This window comes from Quercus lobata, chromosome 3 (assembly GCF_001633185.2).
Source record: "Quercus lobata isolate SW786 chromosome 3, ValleyOak3.0 Primary Assembly, whole genome shotgun sequence".
Taxonomy (NCBI): domain Eukaryota; kingdom Viridiplantae; phylum Streptophyta; class Magnoliopsida; order Fagales; family Fagaceae; genus Quercus; species Quercus lobata.
Genome location: NC_044906.1, coordinates 47,615,666 through 47,641,938, shown reverse-complemented (window position 1 = coordinate 47,641,938; position 26,273 = coordinate 47,615,666). Strand labels below are relative to the sequence as shown.

At 40.6% G+C, this 26,273-nt stretch overlaps 1 protein-coding gene and 1 non-coding gene across 3 annotated transcripts; one reads left to right on the top strand and one right to left on the bottom strand.

The window, feature by feature from the left end:
- The first annotated feature begins 5,358 nt into the window (after positions 1–5,358).
- Positions 5,359–24,302, top strand: LOC115978708. Of its 2 annotated transcripts, XM_031100555.1 has the most exons (5): positions 5,359–5,581; positions 5,948–6,203; positions 6,468–6,875; positions 7,349–7,426; positions 23,951–24,302. In XM_031100555.1, the coding sequence occupies exons 1-3, from the start codon at positions 5,495–5,497 to the stop codon at positions 6,722–6,724; spliced, it is 600 nt and encodes a 199-aa protein (XP_030956415.1). In that variant the 5' UTR covers positions 5,359–5,494; the 3' UTR covers positions 6,725–6,875; positions 7,349–7,426; positions 23,951–24,302. The 2 variants fall into 2 exon arrangements, with proteins under 2 accessions (XP_030956415.1, XP_030956414.1); XM_031100554.1 differs by lacking the exon at positions 23,951–24,302 and having other exon boundaries at positions 7,349–8,018.
- Positions 8,948–9,099, bottom strand: LOC115983079. Its single transcript, XR_004089880.1, has one exon. It is a non-coding gene; the product is annotated as a U4 spliceosomal RNA (small nuclear RNA).
- Positions 24,303–26,273: the final 1,971 nt, after the last annotated feature.

Below are 26,273 nucleotides of genomic sequence, written 5' to 3'. Positions count from 1 at the left end.
TGATGAATTATATTGACTTGTGAAGGGAATTTTTGTATTATGTATCCAAAAGGTGTTTGTCATTGTAATTGATGTTTATTTTTCTCTTTTCTGATTTTTGTTAAAGAAAATATGGAAATTTACTAGGATGTTCTGGGTAAGATTTACATTTAAAGCCTTTCATGGGGTTTCAAATGTTGAATTGTTGTCCTTACTCAAATAATGCTAACTTTTAGCTGTCAAAAGAAAATATGAAATTATGCCAAGAGCCTTCTAGGTCTAAGGCATTGCTCGATTCTCCCAATGAATAGAACTTGGGCTCAAATCCCCTTCCCCCACTTATTGTAAGCAAAAAGAAAATATGAAATTTTACTAGATGAATGCAGATTATAATTAGAAAACTTAAATTGTGGTTCTCTACCAGACTTTCAGTCAATGAATGCAGATTAGACTTATGTGGTTACATGTGTAAGAAATTTGCTGATTGGGAACATATGTTCAAAAGCTAAAATAGGCCTTTTAAACATGTTCACAGAGATATTGAGTTGTAATAAGAAGTCTGGAACTGGACTCTTACCTTCTTTTGCTTCTTTTCCCCCTTGGAACTGACCTAATTTATCCATATTGCAAAACTCTACATTGGATTTAAATGAGACGTCTTTGTTTGATGTGATTATCCATAGGTGATGTAACTTGGATTTTCAACCTAATTTTCTTCATATGCCTTACTTTGTTAAGAGTTTGTAATGTGCTTGATGCTGGGTGGCTTTGCATCTAAGCCTCCCAGAAAGTTGGCAATTGACCAGTAGTAGATTTTTTAAAGCTTCAAATGAGCTTTTCTCTTGTTGATGATGGGCAACTATGAAATGGTTTGAGAGTCTTGACCTTGTGCAAATAGCAAAGGTTAGCTTGTGCACCATGATTAGAGGAGCTTTAATGATATTTGTACCTCATTATGAATTATGCTACGGTCCCCATTGACCTATTGAACTTGCTGAGGCATGCCTCCAATCCAATCTGTATTTGATAGCCCTTGTTTGTATAGTGCTCTAGGCCTCTTCCTGTAAGCCCTTTTCCCTCCTTAAGATTTGCCTTATTCTCTCTCCTTGAGCCAAGATGCCTATTCATACAGCCATTCTATTTGGGCTACCTTGTTTGGCTAGAGAGGAAGCATAAAACAAACTAAGTGGACACATTACCTGTATTTCATAAATCAATCTAGAATAATTTCTCTCTAATTAAGCATATTAAAATGGTTGAATCAGCCAGAGTCTAGAATCCTATGCTTAATTTTTTTAGTTTTCTTAGAATTATTGTAATCCTACTCTATCATTTGGACTCATGAATTTCATAATATATTTAAGAAGGATTTGTTCTTAGTTCTGTTTTATGTTATGGTTTTTTGCTAGTACTAGAATCTCAATTTTTTTTGTTATATAAAATATGTTTTTGAAACCTTATTGACTCCATTGCATTTCAAAACCTGGCATTCACTTAAGGCTACTACAATATTATGTTCTCTGAACTCTTTTTTGTACTTTGTATCCTCACAATCTCTGCTATTCCAAAACAGACAGTATAGCTAACTATAGAATAGAGAAAATTATAAAAACTTGGAACAAAGTATATTGAATGAAGACTCTAAGTTGTGATTGCAATTTCTTTGTTAGATTTTTCTCTATTCATATTTTTCTCTAAACTTGGAACAAAGTATATCGAACAAAGTATATGGAATATGTTGTATGAAAGGGGTCCCTCCTTTTCCCCTTTCCCCCTTCCCTTTGGACCAAAACTTAATAAAAATAAAAAATAAAAAATAAAAAAAGCTTTACGTTCCCACCATTTTGTATTTTTTTTAAATATCTTTATCTTTTCAAGTGTTGTTTTGTGCCTAAAGCTGCATGCATGTTAGTTGTTTTTATACTTTCATAGTTAATATGTAATAAGGTTAACTTATATTCACTTTGAAACAAGTTCTATGTTTTTTGCAAGTCCTGGCTGTATTGGAAATTATGAATGTTTATAATTGCGAGTCTTGGCTGTATTGTTAATGTCTGCTTGTGGTCAATAGCCTATTAACATGATTGCATGCATATCAGATATGCAGCAACTGCGAAGTGTGGATCCTGGACCCGCAGTTGGTACACAGTTGACGCGATAGCTGGGTCATCGATCCATGGCGCTGTGGGAGACACTTGCTAGTCAGGTACGTAGTTGTATTGAACTTTGGATATGTCGAAATCGTTTCTTTTTCTGTTTGTAGGGTTCTTTGATTATTTGTAAATAGATGTTTGAAATGGTATCATTTCTCTTTTGGTTTAGGCAGAATTTTATTTAATCCAAAGAGAAAATGGTATGAAGCAGAAATAATCTTGAATTTAAAAACACTCTTTCATCAACAACATTAAGTCTTATTTCTAGATATATTGAAACTACTAATACTATAAAAAATATTAAACATCAGTAGTGGCTAATGAAAAGGTATATTCAAAGTTAGTAGATCTCATTTAAATGTTATAGTAATCAATTAAAACGAATCCGCTGCCATTATTTTCCCAAACGTGCACACACAAATAGGCGTGGCTACACATAAGACAACCGACTTTGATTCCTAATTCCCTACTCCATTTGACATAGTGAGGCACTTTGTTCATTCATTTCAAAACATCATACCCATTACCTTATTGCTAATTTTAAACAATGTCATTGATCTTGAATTGATCCTATCTGCTAATGAGCTAGAGTGAATAACCAATTAACATCGTAAGTAACATATTGCAAAATGTTCATAACTAATCAGTTAGGAAACTGTTTCTTGCATATTATTATTATGTAGCATTCTTATAGTTATTTTGTGTGCACTATCCTAAGACAACGCTCTTTCGTGTGCAAGTAGTGCCAAGCATGCTAAAGTACAAATGCTGATCTTACGAGTTACCCCAGGATGGGCTAGACCCACAGATTGCCCATTACATAGTTGAGGCAGGTTTAGAAGGGTTATAGAAGGTTCCAAACATGGAAGTTGATCCCGCAATGATCATAGCATTGGTCAAGCGTTGGCATTCGGAGAAGCACACATTCCACTTACCGCATGGAGAGATGAGTATCACCTTACAAGACATTGAGGTGATGCTAGGGGTACCTGTTGATGGGTTGCCCGTGACTAGGAGTGTCAAGGGGGATTGGCCTGTATTGTGTCATGATTTACTGGGTCATCGTCCTCTAGACCCAGTACTGCATCCCCATGAAAACACGTCTATCCTTGCTGGGGTGAGGATAAGAGTCAGCTGGTTGAATGAACAGTTTGGAGGTCCCCTAGCTGCAGATGCTATTGACAAGGTAGTGTAGCAACATACACACTATCACATACTCGTGTTGTTGGGGTCCATTCTATTTATGGACAAATCGACAGATTGGGTGTCGGTGATGCCTCTATAGTTCCTGGACCTAATCAGCAACGCGAAGAGGTACAGTTGGGGTAGTGGAGCATTAGCCTGGCTGTACAAGCATCCTATGCAAGGCATCGGAGACGACGACGATGTAGATTGGAGGAGCGTTGATGTTAGTGCAGCTATGGGCATATTCAAGGTTCCCACTGATATGCCCTATTATGAGGTTGCCACAATCGCCGGTGGACGCAGGTCCCCTCGCCTATCAATATGTTATTTGATTAGTTTGATACAATTGTCATGCCATTTGTCATTCACCATGCATGTCTCTATAGTTGACTTTAATAATAAATCCATTTTGGCACTAATCTCATTTAGCACACGATAGGCTTTGATTGACATATGATCTTCTTTACAAAAATATATTTTGTAATACTAGTACTAATATCTGGAAGTTCAAGAGAAAATATTGGTATCTATTCATTCTCTCTCTCTCATAGAAAAATTGGCACATAACCTCTTTTATAATTCCTTTATATGGTTGGATTTAACATTCATCTACACAGTAATGTGATTGAAATTAATTGAGGCACCTAAGAGGCAATACCAATTAAATTTAAGTTTTATCATAACTTTTAAAATTCTTCAACTCTGCTGGCTTTTAAGTCTATCAAATTTAACTGGATGAAATCATATTATTGTGCATAATAAGGATTAGGAGCTAATAATTTTAATGTAATACCAAAATTTGATTTCTGCCTACCTAGGGCATATTCTCCGAAATTCACACAGTCAAATCTCTCTATTTTATTATTAGTAATATTTTTTGGTTACCGTGCATCCTAAGGATTAGTAGGTAGTGTTTCAATTTCATGCCAATTCTTGGTTGGTGATATCCGTATGTCATTTACCTCACTAGCTATCACACCAAAACATAGTTTCAACAACCTATTCTTCTATGTTAGAACTCCTCAACAGGCCCTAAACCAAAGAACTCCTATTGCTCTCAATGTTAAGATTGATGCAGCTCCAGTAGCTGAAACTGTTAAATCTAAACCTTAAGTAACTAACCCCAAAGCCCTTAGATGCTAAACCCACCATTAATAATGAAGAAGACAACTCTCTAAAAAATAATAATAATGAAGAAGACACTATTTAAACACTGAGAAAATACCCCAAAGGATTTAGGTATTTCCTTACTTATTTCTAATAAGTATTTTCCACTAAAAAGGTAAAAGGTAATTAATGGCTTCATTTTTGCTAAGCATTTTACTCTTATGGCAGCATGGTTGTTTGATATTAACTAATGAGCGTTGTCCGAAATTGTATGTTTACTAGATGGAAAAGGCCGAAAAGCATGACAGAGCATGCCACACGTGTGCTAGTTGCGTATCGTGCGTAACTGTCAAGCATACGGGCACACTAGGTATTCTACTACTTCATGTCATGAGGATATAATTCTCCCTAGTTTTGTTGTTTCACTTGGTAGGGTTGTCAACTACTGCATGTGTATAGTTAATAATGTAACTTTGGTCAATTAGACCATATATATGCAAGGAATTAGTTACGAACATTTCACACATATTTAGCTGTGAACCACGTACCAAATTTCTCCCTCGGTTTTAGCTAGTGCAACCAGTAGTATCCGGGTGCATCTTACCATGTCAAATCCAATAAGAGAGAGAAATAGGTCAAGAATGACTTCGGATTTTTAGTGAAGTGGTTCTTCAATGGTCTTCTACATTTTTGCTCATATTGAGGATTGCCACAAATTAATCGTATTTGATTTGTTTTTTTGTTGACCATTTATTCAGGTTTTTTGGGAGCTGTATAGGGATGTCCTAGATTTGCTACCCCCATATTGCATTGTCGGCCGACATATATGGAGGGCCATTGTGCCGTTGATCTATTTTTGGATAGTAGAGGATCATTATCCCGAACATGTCTTTCGTCAGTTTGGGATGAAGCAAGCACCACCAAATCTTGTGGATACATCGGTTGATCTCCACAAAATCTCCCTCCAAGGTAAACTAGAGAGGGATTGAGTGCAAGAACATGCTGTCTACATTGACCGATGGGCCCATAGAGGGGAACATCTTGCTGACGCACTAAGGTTGGATGGGGACATGACGTACCTTGCTGCTTACATGGCGTCGTGCCGAAGCACGATCAAACGGTACATTACACGAGAGTCGGCATATTGGGAAATCCTAGTAAGGCAACAATTCGATGCTTCTTTTATGGATTGACAATATATGTGTGTTGCTGCATGCATTCTTAAAATTAAGTTTTGTGGAGCCATTCAATATTTTGACATTCATTAGAGAACATTTCATTTCTTGCCACTAGATATGCATTTCTTGCCACTAGGTATGCCATTTCAATGTTCATATATATATGAATTAGCTCATCATGCATAATCTGTTTCCAAATCAGTCATGAATTACCTACCAAGAGATATACTCAAAAATCATACGATTTGCCCTTAAATCTTTATACTTTCTCAATTCTTAAAGGCATAGTTGTGCAGAACACTAAAGTAACCAGAAAAGTTTTAATGCAACTCCTTTATTCTGTAGGTTGAGTCCAATGTGGAATTACTATTGCAATGCCAACTAGATTCCGAAATTTACAACCACCTGACGAAGACGTTGGATCTTGTTGGAGAGTTGAGCCGAGCGGCATTGGAGAACGCGCATGCCACGGCGAGTGAGACAACCATACAGGTTACAGGCCGTGGCGAGCTAGGTGGTGGGTCTGGAAGGCGTGGATGCAGTGAAGGTCGTGGGGGTCCTAGAGGTCATGGAGGTGGTTTTGACGATGAGGATGACTTGGGTAACTTCCAACTATAATACCTCCAATTCTTACTGACTTCCAATTCTAGTACTTTTAGTTGTAATTTATTTAGAGGATGTATTATAGTAGCGAAGTATATTTTCATCACAGCCACACATGATATCCTATTTTGCTGATTTCACAAATTTCAATGGCTCAAACTGATTCTTTATTACCAAAATTGAAACGATTCTCACTTATCCCGTTTATTCAGTGATTCAATTCCTTGTTGTCATCTTAATAAATAAAATTTTCTTTGTACAGATGATGAGGCGTTGGAGGGCGATTGGGACACATACATGGATGGCGCCGGGTCATCGCGATGCACATCTGATGCCACTGCCCAGCCATCCCACCCCGTTGACCATGACGATAGTGCAGAACACACATCCCATGCTCAAGCTCGCCCTCGATCCCCATTACCCACTCGGCTGTCTCCCCCATTGTTTAGCGGCTCTGCCCACGAGGGTGGCTGTATATTTGTACCCTCACCTGACCTACTAACCCCACCTGTAGTTTAGGCTGGGCCCACCCAAGAACCTTCACTTCCTAACCCCGACGAATCGGCTGCACAGATTGAACAAATATGGAGTGAAAATACTGAGTTGGTCCATGGGTTATGAAGATCACTCCACACTGACATACATCCCCTTGCTTGCGGGACCAGTGACGGTAAATACCATGCATTCCCTGCAAACTTGTTCCAAAGTTATTTAATTAAACAATAAGATGAGAAGCATGCATTCATGCATTTATGTGAAAGGGAAGACAACCCAATGTACATGTATATATAGCACAGTTGTTGATATTGTCTTCATTTAGACCTCCATCCCACCAAATGTTGCATTAATGTCAAGCTAATAGTTCATTTAGATATGCCAATCGACCCAATGCATATAATATTGTCAATAACTGTGAATTAATTGTGAATGACTACGGTTGTGTATATGGTTATTTTTTCAGAAATTTTACTCTGTACAAAGTACTTTTATTCCAAACAATAATTGCCATTATGGGGATATTATTAATAATACACGTACTTTGATGTTCACGGTACAAAACATGGTCTATCCCTCTCTTTAGACTCTACCTTGGCTGTTAGGGAATGTGTGCATTCGAGTAATGTGCTCTGCTTTCAATTTCAGGTAAGATGAGACCGGCCAAGGCAGCTGTGAGGAAACGAAAAGATCGCTGAAGCTTGGCATGATTTGGAGCATATGGGGGTAAAATTCCTTCCAAAGCTGGTTTGGCTTATGCTTCTTTCTTACTTCGTTAGGAATTAACAACAACGACCACCAATTCAAACTTGTTTCGCTATGTTGAAGATGGTTTTCAGTAGGTGTTCACAAGGGTTTTATGGACCAAATCATAATAGGACGTGGTCTATTTATGGGGGTGGCAGAATTTGTACTAGGTGTTGTGGTGGGTTAAGAATTGATGAAGCTTTGTGGAACTAGAGTTTATAATTGTTGGACAAAGGATTAGGGTCTTGCTTTACAAATTTTCTCTATTCATTGTTGGAACTAGAGTTTGTACGAGACATCAACTCTCCTTAGGGCAGTGGAAAGCATCATTCAATTAAATAGGAGGTAAGGGCTTGGGTTGATTTCGTGGGAATTTTTGCACTAATGCCAAAATAAAATTCTATGCAGTCAGTGAGGGATGTTTTCTTAACAGGAATAAATGGCACTGTAGAAAAGCTTAGGGTGTGATTTCTGTCATGTTTTGTTCTGACTTGTCAGTTTGAACCCTGCATTCTACACTAGCTCCCATTTAACCACTTATTAATATTGGGAGTTTGGGTCCACATGTGAGTGAGGGTATTAGAATAATGGTTAAGTGATTAAATTCACTACTGCCTATAAGTTTAAGCTTTTTGGACATTAGGTAATTTGTCATTTCTATATCTACTGTTTTAAAGGTTAATTTGAATGGGCATTTCTTCACTTATTAAAGATTACCCTGCCTGAGGTCAGCTTGTTTTTCCTTACTGCAATACCTTTTTCAATGTTTCACACACATGTTTTGTTTTGTTACTACTTAGTAATGATTGATAGCAGTTAAAGTTCTTGCTGCTATAATAGAAGGAAAAAGGTATGACATTCAGAATTCATCTGTGGAACTTTGACAAACTTGGAAATCTCAAAATATTGGGGTACTTGCTATTTGAAATTTGATAGCAATATCTAGAAGGAACAAATTTGAAAAGAAATGAGTTTTTATGTCCTTTAGGGAGAAAATTGTGATTTTATTTTGGAACTTAATGAAGCAATATCTAGAAACAGGTTCTTTCGTAATACTTTTTTTTATAGGAAATGTTAGTACTGAATATGAAAATGGTGCTAAACAACAATAGTAGACCCTAAAATAGATGCCCATCTTGATGCAGGCTGGTTGGGGTTGCTGTTTATGCTTAGAAATTAAATGAGAATGAGGCAAGCTTATAGGTGGATAATACCATTGCATAGAGAGAACACTTTGAAAATAGTACTCAAGGCTAAGTAAATGTCATTCAATCAAAATCTGTGTAACAAGTCATGCAGCAAATTACTTATATTGCAATGAGTAGTTTGATTGGCTCGAATGTTGCTTATTTCTGATTAATTCCTTCAGAGCTAACTAACTAGTTAGTTACAAACTAATCTCATTGGCTGCTGCATTAACAGACAGCTACTGCCCACAATGTGATTGGCTGCAGCTTAACTAACTGGCAGCCTAATTACTTCTGTTACAACAAGTTGCAGGGCTTTACCCCGGAGGGAGCCCTTGCAGAAATTCTCAAAGGCCAGGGCCAAACCCAGGCCTAAGAGGGGGTTTGGAAATAGTTTTCAACCAGCAATAGACGGCGCCTCGGTTAGAACCTCACTAGCTGTGTCATTGCCCCAAGCGCAAATATGCTTTTCTCTTGGGCTTTTGCTCTACTTTTATATTTAGCTCCACAGCTCGGTATCTCATACACAAGCCATGTGGGACTACTGCAGTTCCCTTCTTATTATATCATCATGCATGTTTGGTTTCTCCTTATTCATTCATTGCAGTTTAATGCATAAAACGTGTTTCTCCACCAACTTGTTAGTTTTTACCAATGAATCAGTATAGAAGTTCTGTTCTAATTGCCTTCAGATGGAGAAACCAAAAAAAAAAAAAATTTCAAAGAAATAAAATTTTCATAATCATAGATAGCAATGAAAACCACAAGTGAACTAATACATCAACCCAACTGGTCTTAGTAGTAGCCATAACAACATAGACATGTATAGTTAGTGTTGAGGTCTAAAAAGGATTATAGTGAAGGAGGCCCAAAAGAATGAGTCAGGCCCAAAAGGAAAAATCAAGCTAAGCCCAAAGTAGCAAATGCAGGAGAACTGTGAAGGAATAAAAAAGGCCCAGGGGATCTTGAAGCCCAGACGAAGAAGCATCCAAAAAAAAAAGAGAACCACGGCAAGGAATAAGAAGTTAGGATCCTCAGGAACCATCAAGAGGCGCGGATCCTTTCAGGCACAAAGACAAAGGAAGACTAGGACAGCTCGAAAGAAAAAGATAGAAAAAGAAAATAAGAAACAAAAGCAAAAGAACACAAGCGCCAGTAGAACCCAACGACCTCTCATGGCACAGACAGAAAAAAACCTCAGGAAACCAGAACAGGGAAGCACAAAAAAAAGAAAGATAACAAGCGGCTTTCAAGTTTGCAGAACAGGATTCTGCCCAGATGGGAAAGAAAAGGGAAAAGTGGAAACTGCCAAAAAACGGGGATGCCGAGAAGGGCATACCTCAGCACATCCCAAAGAAGATGGTCAACTAGGAACTTTCAAAAGAATCAGAGCTGAAAGAAGGAAAGAATGAGAAAAACGGGAAATGGGACTTACCGAGTGATAGGTACAGGACGTGCTTTGTTTGCAAAAGGTAAAACAGGGGAACCAATGGTTCCCCGGGAAGACCAGAACTCCATTATAAAAGGAAGGGATGGGTTGCGAAGAAAGGGCAGTGAAAAAAGAGAGAAACACAAAAAAGAAGAGATTTTCTAGATAAAAAACTATCAGTAAAATCTGTGGTGAAGAGAAAGAAAAACACTAAGGGAAAACGAACATTGCTTCCCGGTATCCTGTAAAAGCCACTATTGCACATACTCGGATTCGAAGATAATCAAACTTTGCAAGTTTTGAAGGCTGAAATAGCCACTCATGACTGTAATTTTTGAGCTTGATTGAACCTTGTATCACGTCCTAGTGAGCTTTCTGTAACTTAACAGACAATGTATTAATGAAATATGCTTCATTAATCCCAGGATCCCCTTAGCATTAATTTTGTATCACTTTGCTAATCCTGCTTCTTTCCTTTTGAATTTACCTTGTTGTTTTTTTGGCATTCTTTAATACGAATATCCTTGCTTGTCATTTTTTTATTGTCAGGAGCATCTCCTGTATATCACTTGATTCTTAAACAGCTTGTTAGCTGTAGTAAGTCAAGGCCCGGTTCACCAAACCTTTTATTTAGTCCCGGGATCCTTGGGCCTGAGTGTCACAAAAAAAAGGCACTCTCACATTTTGGCAACTCCGCTGGGGACTGGGCAAAGGAGAGGGAAGAAGCAATCCCTTCACAGAGTATGCCTCCAAGACAAAGAAACAGCAAAGGAACTAATGTGCCACCTACGGCCTCTGAGCCCGTAGGAGAAAACGAGGTAGCTTCCAGGCAAGGAGGCGGGATACCCCTGGTAGAACAGGAGGTTGTGTCAGAACAAAGACACACAAGACAGGAACCGGACCTCATGGCCAGGATGACAACAATGTTGAAGGATCTGGAGCAAGAAGTTCGTATTCTCAAAGAAGGCAGGACACAGGAAATCAGAGACAATGTTCCCCCTACTGGTCACTAAGATGGAACGCAGCCAGAAGGAGGGTCAGCAGTGGGAGGAAGAGCCAACCCTCAGTACTTAACACTGGCAGATGTCAATGCCCTCCTGGAGCAAGAAAGGGAAAAACTCTCAGGGATCCCCAAGCAATTCTCTTGGGATCCCCCGTTCCCTCCAGAACTTCTTGGCAAACCATACCCTAAGGGGTACGAACCCCCAAAGTTCCATCCTTTCGATGGAAGAAATGGAAGTGTTGTGGAACATGTGAGTAGGTTTATCCACACTATGGGCCCCTATGCAGGAGACAGAGAATTATGTCTAAGGAAATTCGCCAAGTCCTTAGTGGATAGGGCATACACTTGGTACACCACGCTGAGACCCGGGTCCATCAAAACCTAGGATGAGATGATGGAAAAATTCTTTGCCAAATATTATCCTAGTGAAGACAAGATCACTTTCCAGAACCTGCAAATGGTGAGGCAGAGACCTGGAGAGGATCCCGTCCAGTTCATTAAAAGATTTGAAGATGTGTCCTTAGACTGCTATGGGGACCACGAAGAAAAGGAGCTCGTGGAAACCTATGTAGCCAACATGCTTTTTGATTACAGGCTCAACCTTGAAAATCTATGTATCACGCAGTTTGCTGACTTGCTACAGAGAACCAGAAGGATGGCACAAATCATGAGGACAAAAAGGCTGCCCGTATCCCAAGCTATGACAGCATCAGTAGGAGAAAAAAGGAAGAGACCAGATGGGAAGGTGTTCGAGGAACCACCGGTGATCCCATGTACAGCTGAAGAGTTAAGCCATGTCTTAGATAAATGGATCGGAGATGGGGTTGTTAGGCCATTCACTGTGTCCATGCCACCAACTGAAGAAGAAAGGAAAAACCCTTTATTTTGCAAAATCCATAATTATGTTAAGCACTCCACCAAGGATTGCTGGACCATTCGCAGACTCTTCCACAAAAAGTTGAGGGAAGGAACCCTGGAACTCACTCAGAAGGAGCCAGAAGTGCAGAGGAACCCCTTACCTAACCACAAAGGGAAAGGGGTGGTAGCAGTAGTAATACATGGGAACCCGGCAGAAGCAGGAGAATCTGAAGGATCTTTCCACTCGAGCACGGTCAGGACCCTCCAGAAGAATCCTAAGTTCAGGTCACTATTCAATCAATTAGGATTCGGACCAGAAGCAAGAAGAGTGGCCACAGAGTCTCTCATGAGCATAGCAGCAGATTCAGGGATGGAATGCTTTACAGCAGAGTCACATGCTAGTCGAGCTTTCTTGGAGACAACCAATACAATAACCTTCACTGATGAAGACATGGAGATTGAGCACCCAGGCCACCGTAGACCCCTTTATCTAATGGCCACCATAAACGGCGTTCAAGTCAGAAGAGTACTGGTGGATACGGGGGCATCACTCAATCTCATAGCCTTGAGTACCTTGGAAGTTGTGGGCTTAGTTGACAGAAGGATCCTGGGGGCTCCCATGGAAATAACAGGATTTGGAGGATCGGTGGAATCAACAGAAAGATACGTACAGCTAGCCTTAAGGGTAGGGCCAACAGTAGCCCTAACAAGGTTTCATGTGATTAATGCAGAAGTTTCTTATCATGTGTTGCTGGGACGCCTGTGGCTTCATAAACATCGCCTTATTCCATCCACGTTCCATCAATGCATTAAAGAGAGACTGAATGGGAGGCCCATAAGGATCCCTGCCAACCATAATCCTTTCAGCCAGGGAGAAGTGAAATTTGCAGAAACAATGTTCTATGATGAATTGGAGCCAGATGCTGAGAGCCCCGCCCCAGGGACCCCAGGGGCACCCATCCTAGAAGAAGAAGAAGGAGGGAGGGGCACCCGTGACCTGAGGAACCTTCTGGAAAGAAAAAGACAAAAAAGGGAGCCCAGCTCTTCAAGATCCCGAGAATGTATGGTGGTGCGGGAACCCGGAGGGAGGCTAATCTACCGTTTGTGAAGGTGCGCGGGACCCGAATGCATTATGCAGGAAGGTCCCGAACTGCCAAGCTGCATGATGGCCCAAGAAGAAATTCCAGAAGAACCAGTTAAGGAGGCCCAGATTCAGCCTAAGGAAGAATTAAAGGAAATAGATTTGGAAACAGAACCGGGATCCCGAAAGCTTGTCTTCATTAGCAGTCAATTGGTGGCGCAAGAAAGGGAACAACTGGTAACCTTGCTTCAAAAATACAGAGATGTGTTCGCATGAACCTATGATGAGATGCCTGGTTTAGACCCAGGATTGGTAGTCCATTCTCTTAATGTGGACCCAGGGATAAGGCCAGTAGTTCAACCGGCTAAGGTCTTCCACACTGAGGTAGAAGCTCAAATAGTTCAAGAGGTCAAAAAATTGCTAACAGCTGGTTTTATCAAATCCATCCAACACCCAAAATGGCTTTCCAACATTGTACCTGTGAAGAAGAAAAATGGTCAGATCCGTTGCTGTGTCAATTTTCGTAACTTGAATAAGGCATGCCCTAAAGATGAATTCCCCTTGCCCAATATTGACCTCCTTGTAGATTCAGCTGCAGGAAGCTCAATCTTCTCATTTATGGATGGGTATAGTGGGTACAACCAAATCCGCATGGCTGCCAAAGATGCAGAGAAGACGGCATTCAGAACTCCAATTGGGAACTTTTACTATACTGTAATGCCCTTTGGCCTCAAAAATACGGGGGCTACGTATCAGCGGACCATGACAGCCATTTTCCATGACATGATGCACGAGGAGATGGAAGATTATGTAGATGACATTATGGTAAAGTCAAAGACCAGAACAGGACATTTCCAAGTACTTGAGCAAGTCTTTGAAAGATGCAGGAAGTATAAGTTACGTATGAACCCCATGAAATGCGCCTTTGGAGTGTCTGCTGGAAAGTTCCTTGGGTTTCTGGTACATCACAAAGGCATAAGTGTGGATCCAACCAAGGCCACAGCTATCGCCACAATGAGAAGACCAACTACTGTTAGGGAACTCAAAAGCTTCCTAGGAAGGGTCTCCTATATTAGGAGATTTGTGCCTGGTTTGGACTCAGCTACAACAGGTCTATCCAAGCTGTTGAAAAAGGGGAATGAATTTACCTGGGGGACGGAGCAGCAGGAAGTTTTTCAAAGAATTCAGGGCATCATGAATCATTTGCCCACCCTCCAGGCACCAGTATGTGGGCGACCTCTGCTGCTATACTTAGTATCAAACTCCCAGGCAATAAGAGCTTTGCTAGCACAAGAAGACGACCAAGGGAATGAGCAGCCTATATATTATGTAAGCAGAACACTCAAGGATACCGAGACTAGGTACCCCAGAATAGAGAAAGCCTGCCTAGTGATCATTTACGCGTCCCAAAGGCTAAAGAGGTACTTCTCAGCTCACCAAATCCTTTTGGTAACCAAGTCCCACCCCATAAAAGCACTCCTGCACCAGCCCCTTCTCATGGGAAGAACAGCACAATGGCTAGTTTTGCTCTCTCAATATGATATAGGCATAAGGACTCCCAAGGCTGTCAAAAGCCAGGCCATAGCAGATTTGCTAGCTCAATTCCCAAGAAAGGAGGAAGGCCCGCTGAGCGAAGAAATCCCTGGTGAGGTAGTAGTAATGGAGATCCCAGGGAAGAAATGGACCATGAGGTTTGACGGGTCGCCTACAGCAACTTCAAATGGGGTAGGAATTGTACTAAGTTGTGAAAATGGGGATATCATACCCTTGTCTTTCAAGCTTGGTTTCTCGTGCTCTAATAATGCAGCTGAATATGAGGCATACTTAACCGGGTTGACTATAGCACTCAGCATAGGAGTGAAACATATGAGAGTGTTGGGAGATTCCAATCTTGTAGTCTCCCAAGTGAAAGGTGACTTCGCATTACGGGAACAAAGCTTAGCAGCCTACAGAACTTGGGCACAAAGGCTGGAGCTGGAATTTTAGACTTTTAGCATAGAGTACACTCAAAGAAGTGAAAATAGGTTTGCTGATGCGCTCGCCACCTTGGGATCCCAAATACCATTTAATGGGAGAGATACGCTGATAAAAATAGGAAGGCAGGAACATTCTATTGTAAGGATCCTCCAAGGGATGTACCCCAGGGAGTCCAAACAATGGGATTAGAGGAACGAAGTCAAAGAAAAGATGAAAGAGGCAGGGCCTAGAGGGAACATCAAAGAACTAATGGATTACACTCAGATAGAAGGGGAATTGTATAGAAGGCTGCCAGGAGGAATATTGTCCAGATGTATCACCAAGAAGGAAGGAAAGTCGAAGCTAGAAGAATTACACGCCCAAGCATGTGGAGTTGCAGAAAATGTCAGCCTATATAGAAGGATGCAACGCATGGGGTATTACTGGCCAAATATGGACAAGGAAGCAGCAATTATACAGGAGAAATGTCAGGAGTGTCGTTTGGCAATTGATAAAGAAGAAAGTTACGCGGTGTTTATTGCAGAAGATTGGCGGGTTCCTTTCATAGGATACCTGGCTCAGGGGATCCTGCCAACCGACAGAAAACTGGCCCACAAGCTCAAGAAGCTAGCAGACAGATATTTCCTGCAAAACGACATCTTATTCAAAAAGGGATACCGTGGGGATCCCCTAAGATGCCTAGGACCAAAGGAAGCTAGAGAAGTAGTCAGGGAAGTACATTCTCGAGATTGTGGAAGTCATCTGGGGAAGAGAAGGTTGTATAAGCAATTACTGTTGTTGGGATATTACTGGCCAACGATGAAAAGAGACTCTGAGGAGCTGGTCAAAACATGTCATGCTTGCCAAGTCCTGGGAGATGCAATTCACACTCACCCAAATGTTCTACAGGATATGACGACACCATGGCCTTTTCACACTTGGGGGCTTGATCTCATAGGGCCTATAAACCCTCCATCCAACGGTTACATATGGATCCTGGCAGCCACCGAGTACTTTACAAAATGGGTAGAGGCCATCCCTTTGAAAAAAGCCACTGGAGCAGCCGTAGCAAATTTCATTCGAAACCACATCATCACAAGGTTCAGGATCCCCAGAAGATTGATCAGTGACAACGGAACCCCATTCATAAACAAAGACATGAAGGGGTTAACTGAAGCATACCACATCAAGTATGGGAGATCTACCCCATACTACCTACAAGGAAACGACCAAGCTGAAGCTATTAATAGGGTAATGTTGAAGATCCTTAAGAAAATGAAGCATCAGTATGGAGGGAAATGGAGTGATCATCTGGCAGATGTACTTTGGGCATGTAGGAGCTCTGTAAAGACAGCCACATGATTCTCCCCATTCTCCCTGGTCTATGGAACAGAAGCCATCAGCCCTATGGAGTTAGTCATTCCTACACCAAGGGTAGTTCTGGAGGAAAATCAAGGAGAAAGTGAGGACACAAACAATGAAAGGAGGCTAGCAGATCTGGAAGGGGTAGAAGAAGAAAGAGAGCTGACCAAGAAAAGAAGCTAGAGGTAGCAGCAAAGAATGACTAGAGCATATGCACAAGCAGTACGCCCAAGAATGTTCACTGAAGGGCAATTAGTACTAAGGATGGCGGAACACGTGAGGAGGAACCTGCCAGGGCCTTCCAAGTTCACCCCAAAATGGGAAGGACCCTACATCATTAGTGCAGCTCATGAGAGCGGGTATTATTACCTTACCAAAGAAGATGGGACAGTCCTGATAGAACTCATAAATGGGAAATGACTGAAACAATACTATACATAAGGACGAGGGGATCCTGGTACCTCAGGATCCTTTTACCAGCTTCACAATCTGCTAAGTGTTTTTATTTTTATCTTTTTATTTCAGCCTTTATCATGAATTCTGGTCTAAAATGATTTTGTTTAGGAACCTATGATAGATTGACACTTTGTGGTCAATACTGCACTAAATGATTTTCTTTGTTCCTTAAAAATGACCATATTTTAATGAAGTTCCATTTTCTTCAATATTTAAGTCTTTCTTTAAATACTGCAAAGTCCAAGTTTGGATAGATTTGAGGAATGATACCTGAGTCAAAAAAAAAGAAAAGAAAAAGGTATGTAATACCCTTTTACATATGGCCCAGGATTCACCTCACAGATAATTTCAGATAGCCCACAGACAGTTCCAAGTGCATAGGTCTAGGATCACAGGTAAAAATAAAATACCCAAGATACCTAGCCTAGCACTTGGCAAAAGAGGGGAACCTGTCAAAGTTCATGAACTGGGACTGTATCTCAAAATATATATATATAGGAAAAGATACCGGTGTACCCAGTTCAGTACTTGCACAATAGATCACCAGGTACCTCGACCAGAACTTACAGTGAAGCCTGTGGAAACCATGGTCCAGGACTCAGGAAAGAAAAGAGAAAAGTCATATATCAAAAAGAAGAGGAAAGAAAAGGCAATATATCAAAGAGAAAGGCAGATTCACATACTAAGAAATTAGAAGCAGTTTTGAAACACCAGAAAAAAAAAAAAAAAAAAAAAAAAAAAAAAAAAAAAAAAAAAAAAAAAAAAAAAAAAAAAAAAACGCACTCATCTAAAGTAAGCTAAGGAATGAGGTCGGCCAACAGGGAGGCATCCGGAGGAATAATAGGCACAGTCGAAGCAGAAAGGATCCTCTGCCGCTTGACCTTCAAATCTTGTAAAACCCTGTGAGCACGAGCCAAAGCTTCCTCAACAGCAGCTATCTCGATGTCTATACTCTTGGATGATTGCCTCTGAAACAGCATATGAGCCAACAGACGCAAGTGATTCAACAAAAAAGACAAATTGAACTTGGCCTCCAAAAGGTCTTGGACCACCCCTCTCCACTCCAAAAGCTTTTCTTCAGACAAAGAATCTACAGAAGAATTCCCCAGGGAAACCAGCACAGCACATAGCAACTCCATCAAAATATTACCCAGAAAAACGCCTCCCCTGAAGCCACTGGTGAAATCCCCATGACTCTTTAGCAGACTCTTAACAGCGGCAGGCCTTCAACAGGAACAGAGAAGCGCAGGAAGCTGCCATAAGAAGACCCAAAAGCATGGAAATGGCTGGCATGAAGACTGTTAAATTCCAGGAGGTCAAAGCGAGCTAGGAAGGAGAAAAACCTTGAATCAAGATCTGAGGCAGCCACTCTCGAGGCGTCCCCCATCGTTGTGTCACCACTTGCAGGGACTGGAGGACTTGCAGCCTTTTACTCTGGTTGAAGATCAGCAATTCGAACGGATCTCACAATTCCTTCAGGGATAACAGGCTCAGAATCTTTAAAGCCTGTATCAATATTCAAAAAAGAAAAGAAAAGGAAGAACAGATTTAGTCTTAAAAAAAAAAAAAAAAAAAAAAAAAAAAAAAAAAGAGGGGAGAGAGAAGAACAAACCAGTACCGGCTTCTCGAGGCAGAGCCTCTTCTTCCTGATCCCCTGATTTCCCCAAAGATTCTGGGAAATAACATAAGGCAAGTTGAAGAAAGGTAAAGAACCAATGGCAAAATGGCTAAAGGAAGGAAGAGATGCAGAGGGCTTCGCCATGAAAAAAAGAGAAGGGCGAAGGGAAGGAAAGAAAGGGAAAGGAAACACAGTGGGAGCAGCTCGCACTCATCTTCTGAACTTTCTGATTCTAAGGAAGAGGCAACACTGGGAGCAGACTTCTCACTGGCTTGACCTAAAAGGAGAAAGAAAAGAAGGAACTCAAAAAAAAAAAAACTGGAAAAGAAAATAGAGATGTAACGCTATTTCAAGGAAACATGGCTCACCTGTTTGTTTGGATAAATGAGTGTCTCCCAAAGCGCCTTTATCTGACAATGTTTGAGGAAACACAGTCCTGATGGGACTAGGAGTGCGCTCAAGATGGGGACTTTGAGATGTAGGGATCTTAGAGGCTTTGGGATCCTGAGAATTCTAGGAACCTTGCATCGGTTGCCCGGTTTCCTCAGCCAGACCACCAATAGGGGGCTCCTCCCCCACAATAGGAAAAGCAACAGAAAGAGCTATAACAGTTTCCTCTCCCAGAGTCTTGCCGGTCATAGGAGGAGACACCTCCACCTAAAGGAAAAAGAGGAGGGAAAAAGCAGTGCCAAGTGAAAACAACGGGGTAATCCTAACAACACAGTGCCAGAGTAAAAGGGAGAGAACATAAAAAAAAAAACACACATACCACGTCGTCACCAGAAGATTGGCTTTTGCCCTTCTTGTAATCAGACTTGCGTTTGGATTGCAAAGGAAACCACCACTCATCAACAAAGAAGAAATAAGTGCAACAAGGTGAACAAGTGAAAAAGAGAGAAGAAGGAAAGAAGTCTTGCCCTTCTCTCTCTCTCTACAGATTCTCTGAAAGTCTTTTGCTTACTACGAGTACGTCTAGAGGGTCCTAAGGAGGCTGGGATACAAAACCAGAGGATCCTAAAGAACCATGGACTGAAGCAGTCACAGGAACCTGGGAAAAAGAAGACTCTACCTTGGTCTTCTTCCGGGTCCTTGAAGCCAAAGGTTCCCCGACATCCTTGCCTTCCTGAGATGCCAAGTGTGTTTGAGATTTCCCAGTTTTTCTTCTTTTCGTCTTAGGACCTATCTTCACACCCTCTGTGCTTTCCTGAACATCAACAGCTTTCATTTTTTCCAGCCTGACATCCTTACCTTTACTCGGAGCAGTGGCAACGCCTATTGTCTCCACTGCACCTTTCTTGATGGGCACTCTAGAGGAAGTGCCAATGACGAGACTATAACCCAGCCAAGACTCAGGAAAATCCTGTGCATAAATCACCCAACCTCCCCTGGAGGCATGCCACTCTGCGAATCCAGTCTTGCTGCTTACAGCAGCAGAAACAATCCCAGCAGTAGGAAGGGATAAACGCCTATTGGATGTCGGAGCAGAAACAATACTAAGATTCGGGGTTTCCCGAACTATACCGGAGCCAACATAGTCAATGAAAGACTTCTGTACTCTTCTCCAATAACTAGTATAGCCACTAGAAGCAAAGACTCCTCTCTGGGAGTTGGGCACTGCAAATTGGGGGCTCCTCCGTGACCAATAAGAAAAAGGCCTGCAGCCTCAAGAAATGATCCAAAGAAGGAAGGGACGGCACCACGTCCTTAAAAACTGGAGGAACTCCTGGTCAAAACCAAACTGTCGGAGCACCCGGTGTGCTGAATAATGGGTATATTTTGGGCCACTCGAAGAAGGCACAGGAAGCCAAGAGGGGCTAATGCAGGCAAGATAAGCCAGACTGCCCTCATCACCACGGCACAAGTCAAAGGTATTACCTATAGAAGATAAAAAAGAAGACAAGACAGAATCACACGCAAAGCCAGGGCCAAACTCACGAGGGCATCTCCAATGTAAGTTCCATGCTTGGTCAAATAACTTCACAAGATTGAGGCCACCACCTTTCAAGCTAATCCAACGAAAAATAATGGGAAAAGCATCAGTCGAATTGCCACAAATTCCTGCACTTGGCCAAAGTAGCTGCAGAACGGTCCCACATGAAAATCTGAAGGATAGCACAGTGAAGAGATGAGGTAATCACATAACAAGAATCACCCAAAGTCTCATCTCCATGAATCTGGTCCAATTGAGAGTAAACATGACCTAAAAACAGAGGGGCCAAAGGATATTGGGTACCTCAAGCCAACTTGATCGCTAACGGAAAAAAGGAAGACTTAACTCCATACCCAGGGAACTCACTAAACAAGAACTTGCTAAGCCAAAAAGCCAGAAAACCGGCCCACCTCACTTCCTAATTTTTCTCATGAGAGAGGGTCATCACCCATCTCCCCATTCTAGCCGGCTTACCACCAGAAGAGGCAGCACGACCACCAAAATGACCAAACAGTTTATCTTCCACCACGAGATCCTCCCCAGAAAGGCTAATATCAAAGGGGCTTTCGTCACCAAATACCGGGAGGAGGAAGTTATTAACCACATCCTCCAAGGTAATCGTCAATTCACCAACAGAGAAGAAAAAAGTATGAAGGGAAGGGCACCAACGCGTACCAGATGCCTGAGCCCTTTGGCGTCTCTAAAGCCCTTAAGGTTTTTGGAAATAGCCACTGCCTTTAGGATACCAGCGCGCTCTAAGCGACCCACAAACTCAACATCAGACAGTTCCTTGTCTACCCAGATGGGCCAACCCTGGATTTTTCCCGGGACAAAATCAAAGAAGATAGGCACCGCCTCTCGAACTCCTTGTCTAATCTGAAGGTCAAAAATCTCTTTAGGGTCAGGAACCTGGGCGGAACTAAAGAAACCCACTTGGCCAGAAGACATCCAAGCATGAGGAGATGGAGGAGCCTCGCCATGAGATACATGAGGGAAAAATGGACTGAGAGAATACCAAGGATCCCGTAAAGGGAAGGCCAGACGTTCGGTAACCTCGCGAGAATCACTCGGAGCAGAATCAGAAGAACCTTTGCCCTCAGAAGGATTGGGGGTACGCTCCCTCCTCTTTCGGGAAGAAGAAGAAGCCATTGGAACAACACGTACAATGAGAAGAGAAGAGATTGAAAGTGCGAAAAGGGGGAAGACCGGAGTAACAGAGAAGAAGAGAAAAAGAAAGAGCAACCCAAGAATGAAAGACTCAGAGAAGCAAAGTGATAAGATGAAACAGCTACAATAAAGGCGCAAATAGCAGTTGGGGAAGACAGTGTATGGAAAGACGCGCCAGTTGCCAAAAAATTTAATTTGAAGAAGAGATTAATCAGTGGTTATTAATGAGAAGTAACGGGAAACGAGAAAAGTGGGTAGAGGAATTTTACCTCAAAAACTCAACTGCCACGTCCCGTGCAAAGAGGAAACTGCAAAAAAAAGTAATAATAAGGGAACGCAACACACAAAAAGGAGATGACCAAAAGCAGCAGAAAAGGGCCGGGATCCCAAGTAAAAAGGAAGGGAACCCAGTAGAAGTTAAAAAAAAAGGGGGGGGGGATCCTACGAAAATCTTAGAAAACCTGAATTACTCACGCGTGGGCTTCAGGCAACCCACGAGCTCGGGGGGCTAAATGTTGAGGTCTAAAAAGGATCATAGTGAAGGAGGCCCAAAAGGAAAAATCAAGCTAAGCCCAAAGTAGCAGATGCAGGAGAACTGTGAAGGAATAAAAAAGGCCCAGGGGATCTTGAAGCCCAGACGAAGAAGCATCCAAAAAAAAAAAGAGAACCACGACAAGGGATAAGAAGTCAGGATCCTCAGGAACCATCAAGAGGCGCGGATCCTTCAGGCACAAAGACAAAGGAAGACTAGGACAGCTCGAAAGAAAAAGACAAAAGAAGAAAATAAGAAACAAAGCAAAAGAACACAAGCGCCAGTAGAACCCAGCGACCTCTCATGGCACAGACAGAAAAAAACCTCGGGGAACCAGAACAGGGAAGTAGAAAAAAAAGAATGATAACAAGCGGCTTTCAAGTTGGTAGAACAGGATTCCGCCCAGATGGGAAAGAAAAGGGAAAAGTGGAAACTGCCAAAAAACGGTGATGCCGAGAAGGGCATACCTCAGCACATCCCAAAGAAGATGGCCAACCAGGAACTTTCAAAAGAATCAGAGCTGAAAGAAGGAAAGAATGAGAAAAACGGGAAATGGGACTTACCGAGTGATAGGTACAGGACGTGCTCTGTTTGCAAAAATGTAAAACAGGGGAACCAACGGTTCCCCGGGAAGACCAGAACTCCATTATAAAAGGAAGGGATGGGTTGCGAAGAAAGGGCAGCGAAAAAAGAGAGAAACACAAAAAAGAAGAGATTTTCTAGATAAAAAACTATCAGTAAAATCTGTGGTGAAGAGAAAGAAAAACACTAAGGGAAAACGAGTATTGCTTCCCGGTATCCTGTAAAAGCCACTATTGCACATACTCGGATTCGAAGAGAATCAAACTTTGCAAGTTTTGAAGGCTGAAATAGCCACTCAAGACTGTAATTTTTGAGCTTGATTGAACTTTATATCACGTCCTAGTGAACTTTCTGTAACTTAACAGACAATGTATTAATGAAATATGCCTCATTAATCCCAGGATCCCCTTAGCATTAATTTTGTATCACTTTGCTAATCCTGCTTCTTTCCTTTTGAATTTACCTTGTTGTTTTTTTGGCATTCTTCAATACGAATATCCTTACTTGTCATTTTTTTATTGTCAGGAGCATCCCCTGTATATCACTTGATTCTTAAACAGTTTGTTAGCTGCGGTGAGTCAAGGCTCGGTTCACCAAACCTTTTATTTAGGCCCGGGATCCTTGGGCCTGAGTGTCACAAAAAAAAGGCACTCTCACAGTTAGTAGTTACCACTCAAAACTAGAGACACACGTTCCTTTAAACAACAACAATAACAACACCATGTTCCTTAACTCATATATAAATTATGGAAATGCCTCAATTACTGATTGCACAGCAGGAATGTTTGAAGAAGAAAAAGAGATTTTCTTGTCTTGTCCATTTTATGAGATGAAGCTAGGAGGTATTAGGGGTTTGGGTTTTGTGAGAGAGTCATTAAGTCATTGTTGTAATCTTTCTATTTTGTTGTTAATCTTTCTATCCGTTGAAACTCGATACTAGATTGTCGGACCATGTAAATTCTTGTGTTCTCTTTACGTGTGTATTTGTTAGGTGCAATTTGCACAACAATGCTATTGACCCATTGTTGGTACTAGATGTGTGCATTAGTAGATGGAATAGAAGTTATTGTTGAAACAGAATCCCAAGGATTATGTTCAGAACTTGAAAGTCAGAAAACAAACTTTTCTGACTTGAAGATGCTTGTGTGGAAGGCTGCATTGAGACTTTCAGTCTTCTGTAGATTTTGTTTATTATTTATATTTAAATATTTCTCTTTCCTTTTCCCTTTTCTTGGCATTAGAGTTGCTGTTGTAAAACATGGCATGCACACACGCATTAGAGGAAAGAAAAAAGTAACTCTCCAATACCATACTGATTAGCTGTGTTGTTTTGATATTGCAGTTGCGATCTGAGGGGTAAAGATTACATTGTACAAGGACCATATGTAATGCTATTCCGTTTCAATGTATAGCGACTGTATTATTGTGGCTGAAATTATTTGGTTATTCCTCAACCCAACAAGCTGGCCAGTGATCCAGGTTATGGCTCATTAAAAATTTTGGTGGCCCAAGAATTCATACGATGATCAAAGTGCTGACCAATATGGTGAATTATTCTTTCACTTGTATGCAAGAAACTCGATACTAGTTCTTGTAGAGTAAATATTTGAGTTGATTTTATTTCAAGGTTACACAATTAGGAAATTGAACATGTTAGAGAAAAAGAAAAGGAAACTAGAAAAAGGAAAATCAAAGTGAAGTCATTGTATCTCTCGTTTTTATCAACCTTGAGGGGCATAATTAGTTTCTATTTCAATAATTTCTTCTGTGAGAATAAATTCGATCCTCTTTCTTCTGTTTGAGAGAATTCCTTTTGATTTCTGGTGTACTTTGATGCTGTATTTGCATTTTTTTTCTAATTGCTTCTTCTTCATCCACTTGCAGTTGTGCTCATTCTTTTGGGAAGATTCTAAGTGATTTGACAATATACCCTAATAATTACAGAATTGTCTATGATTAAGCATGCTATAGGGACAGTAATCACACTCTCAATAATACAATGATCTAGCTGGCTCGGTCCAGATCAAATGTGAACGTGTTGCCACTCTTTTTTACAAAAGCGTAGAATTACCTATTGGACTATGATTGCAAGTTTGCAACCAATCATCTGAGGGAGGACTATGCTTCACTGTCCTTGAAGGAACTATGTTTTTTGACTGTAAACCGCAAACCAAAAGATGATTAGAATTAGATAATAGGATTCTAATATGGAACAGGTTGAAGATCAAATGTCTTTTTCTTTACTGATTGGATTAGAATTAGATAAGAGGATTGTACATTGGTTTGTGTTTGATGTTGTTTTCTCATGGGTCAGGGGTCTTATCTTTGCCCGTTTTAACTCTTCATTGACGTGATTGATGATGCATTTCCTTCTAAGCAAGCGAGAATTCTAGCTGTTTTCACTTGGAAGCAAAGTTGATACAAACCTCATTTGATTTTCCTAAAAGCATACCATGTCCTAGCAGTCTCTGCTACTGGAGGGGTCCCCTTGTGCTTATTTATTTAATAATGATGGAACAGGTTTTCACACTGATGCAAAGGGGTCCCCGGAGATTTGGAAGTATTTTCCATCACACTTCACAACTTGGTGGGCTACATGAATTTGATTTATCAAATTCCAATCACTTCCTGACCTTCACTGTCCTTTGAGAAAGCTGCAGTTCTTCCTAATTATCTATCCAATCAATCCTTAGCCTTAGGCATTAGTCCTTTTGATTTTGATTATTTATTTTTGGGTGAATACTGGAATTCATAAATAAAAGTCAGGCGCAAATAATCTAGGATAACAAACACTCTGGGCCTACACCAAAAGGGCAGGTACAATACAATACAAAACAAAACTATCATTTGAACTACTTGCTTTCGCTCATATAGACCTAACGTAATGATTTCTTTTGATTGGTTTTAAAATGAGAAGACACAAAGATTTTTTCTCTGTGTTAAGTAATTTGAAGGAGGGAGAGTGGCCAAGGCCTATTAAATATAATGCAATGGTCTTAAAAATTCATCTTAAAATTATTTCAAATAAATAAAAAGTAAGACGTGTAATTTATACTATTATTTAAGGGGTTTTGAATTCCTCAATTTTTATGCTCAAAATACCCTTAAATTTATCTATTTCTAAGGCTTAAATTATAGGGTTAGACATATAAAATTAGTAATTTCAAAACTCCTAATTTTTAGTTAAATTAAAAAAAAAAAAAAAAAGAAGAAGGAAAGAACAGTTTTTTCTCCCACTTCTCCATTTCTCTTTCACGTTAGTTTTCCACCTTTATTTTTTTGGATAACTTTCCACTTTTTATTTTGATTGAACGTTTTCAACTTTTTAAATTAACAAAATCATTTCCCCCCTCTTTTTAACCGATTAGATTTACTATGTTTCACTCTAAAAAAATTGCTTTTAATTTGCCAACCACGTTTTTCACTTATACAATTACTACACTCTTTTTTTTTTTTTTTAATTATTTTTTTTACAACAAATTGTAAACCAAATTCATTGTAAAATACATTTTTCATCAGTTCTTTTTCAGTTTCTTCACAGTTCACACTTTCTCCGCTAGCCACTATTGATCAGTTATTATGCAGCTATATCGCAACGTAACTGCACTTTCTTCTCTAACAAATTTTTTTTTATAAACAAATGCACTTTCTTCTCATCTCTTTTT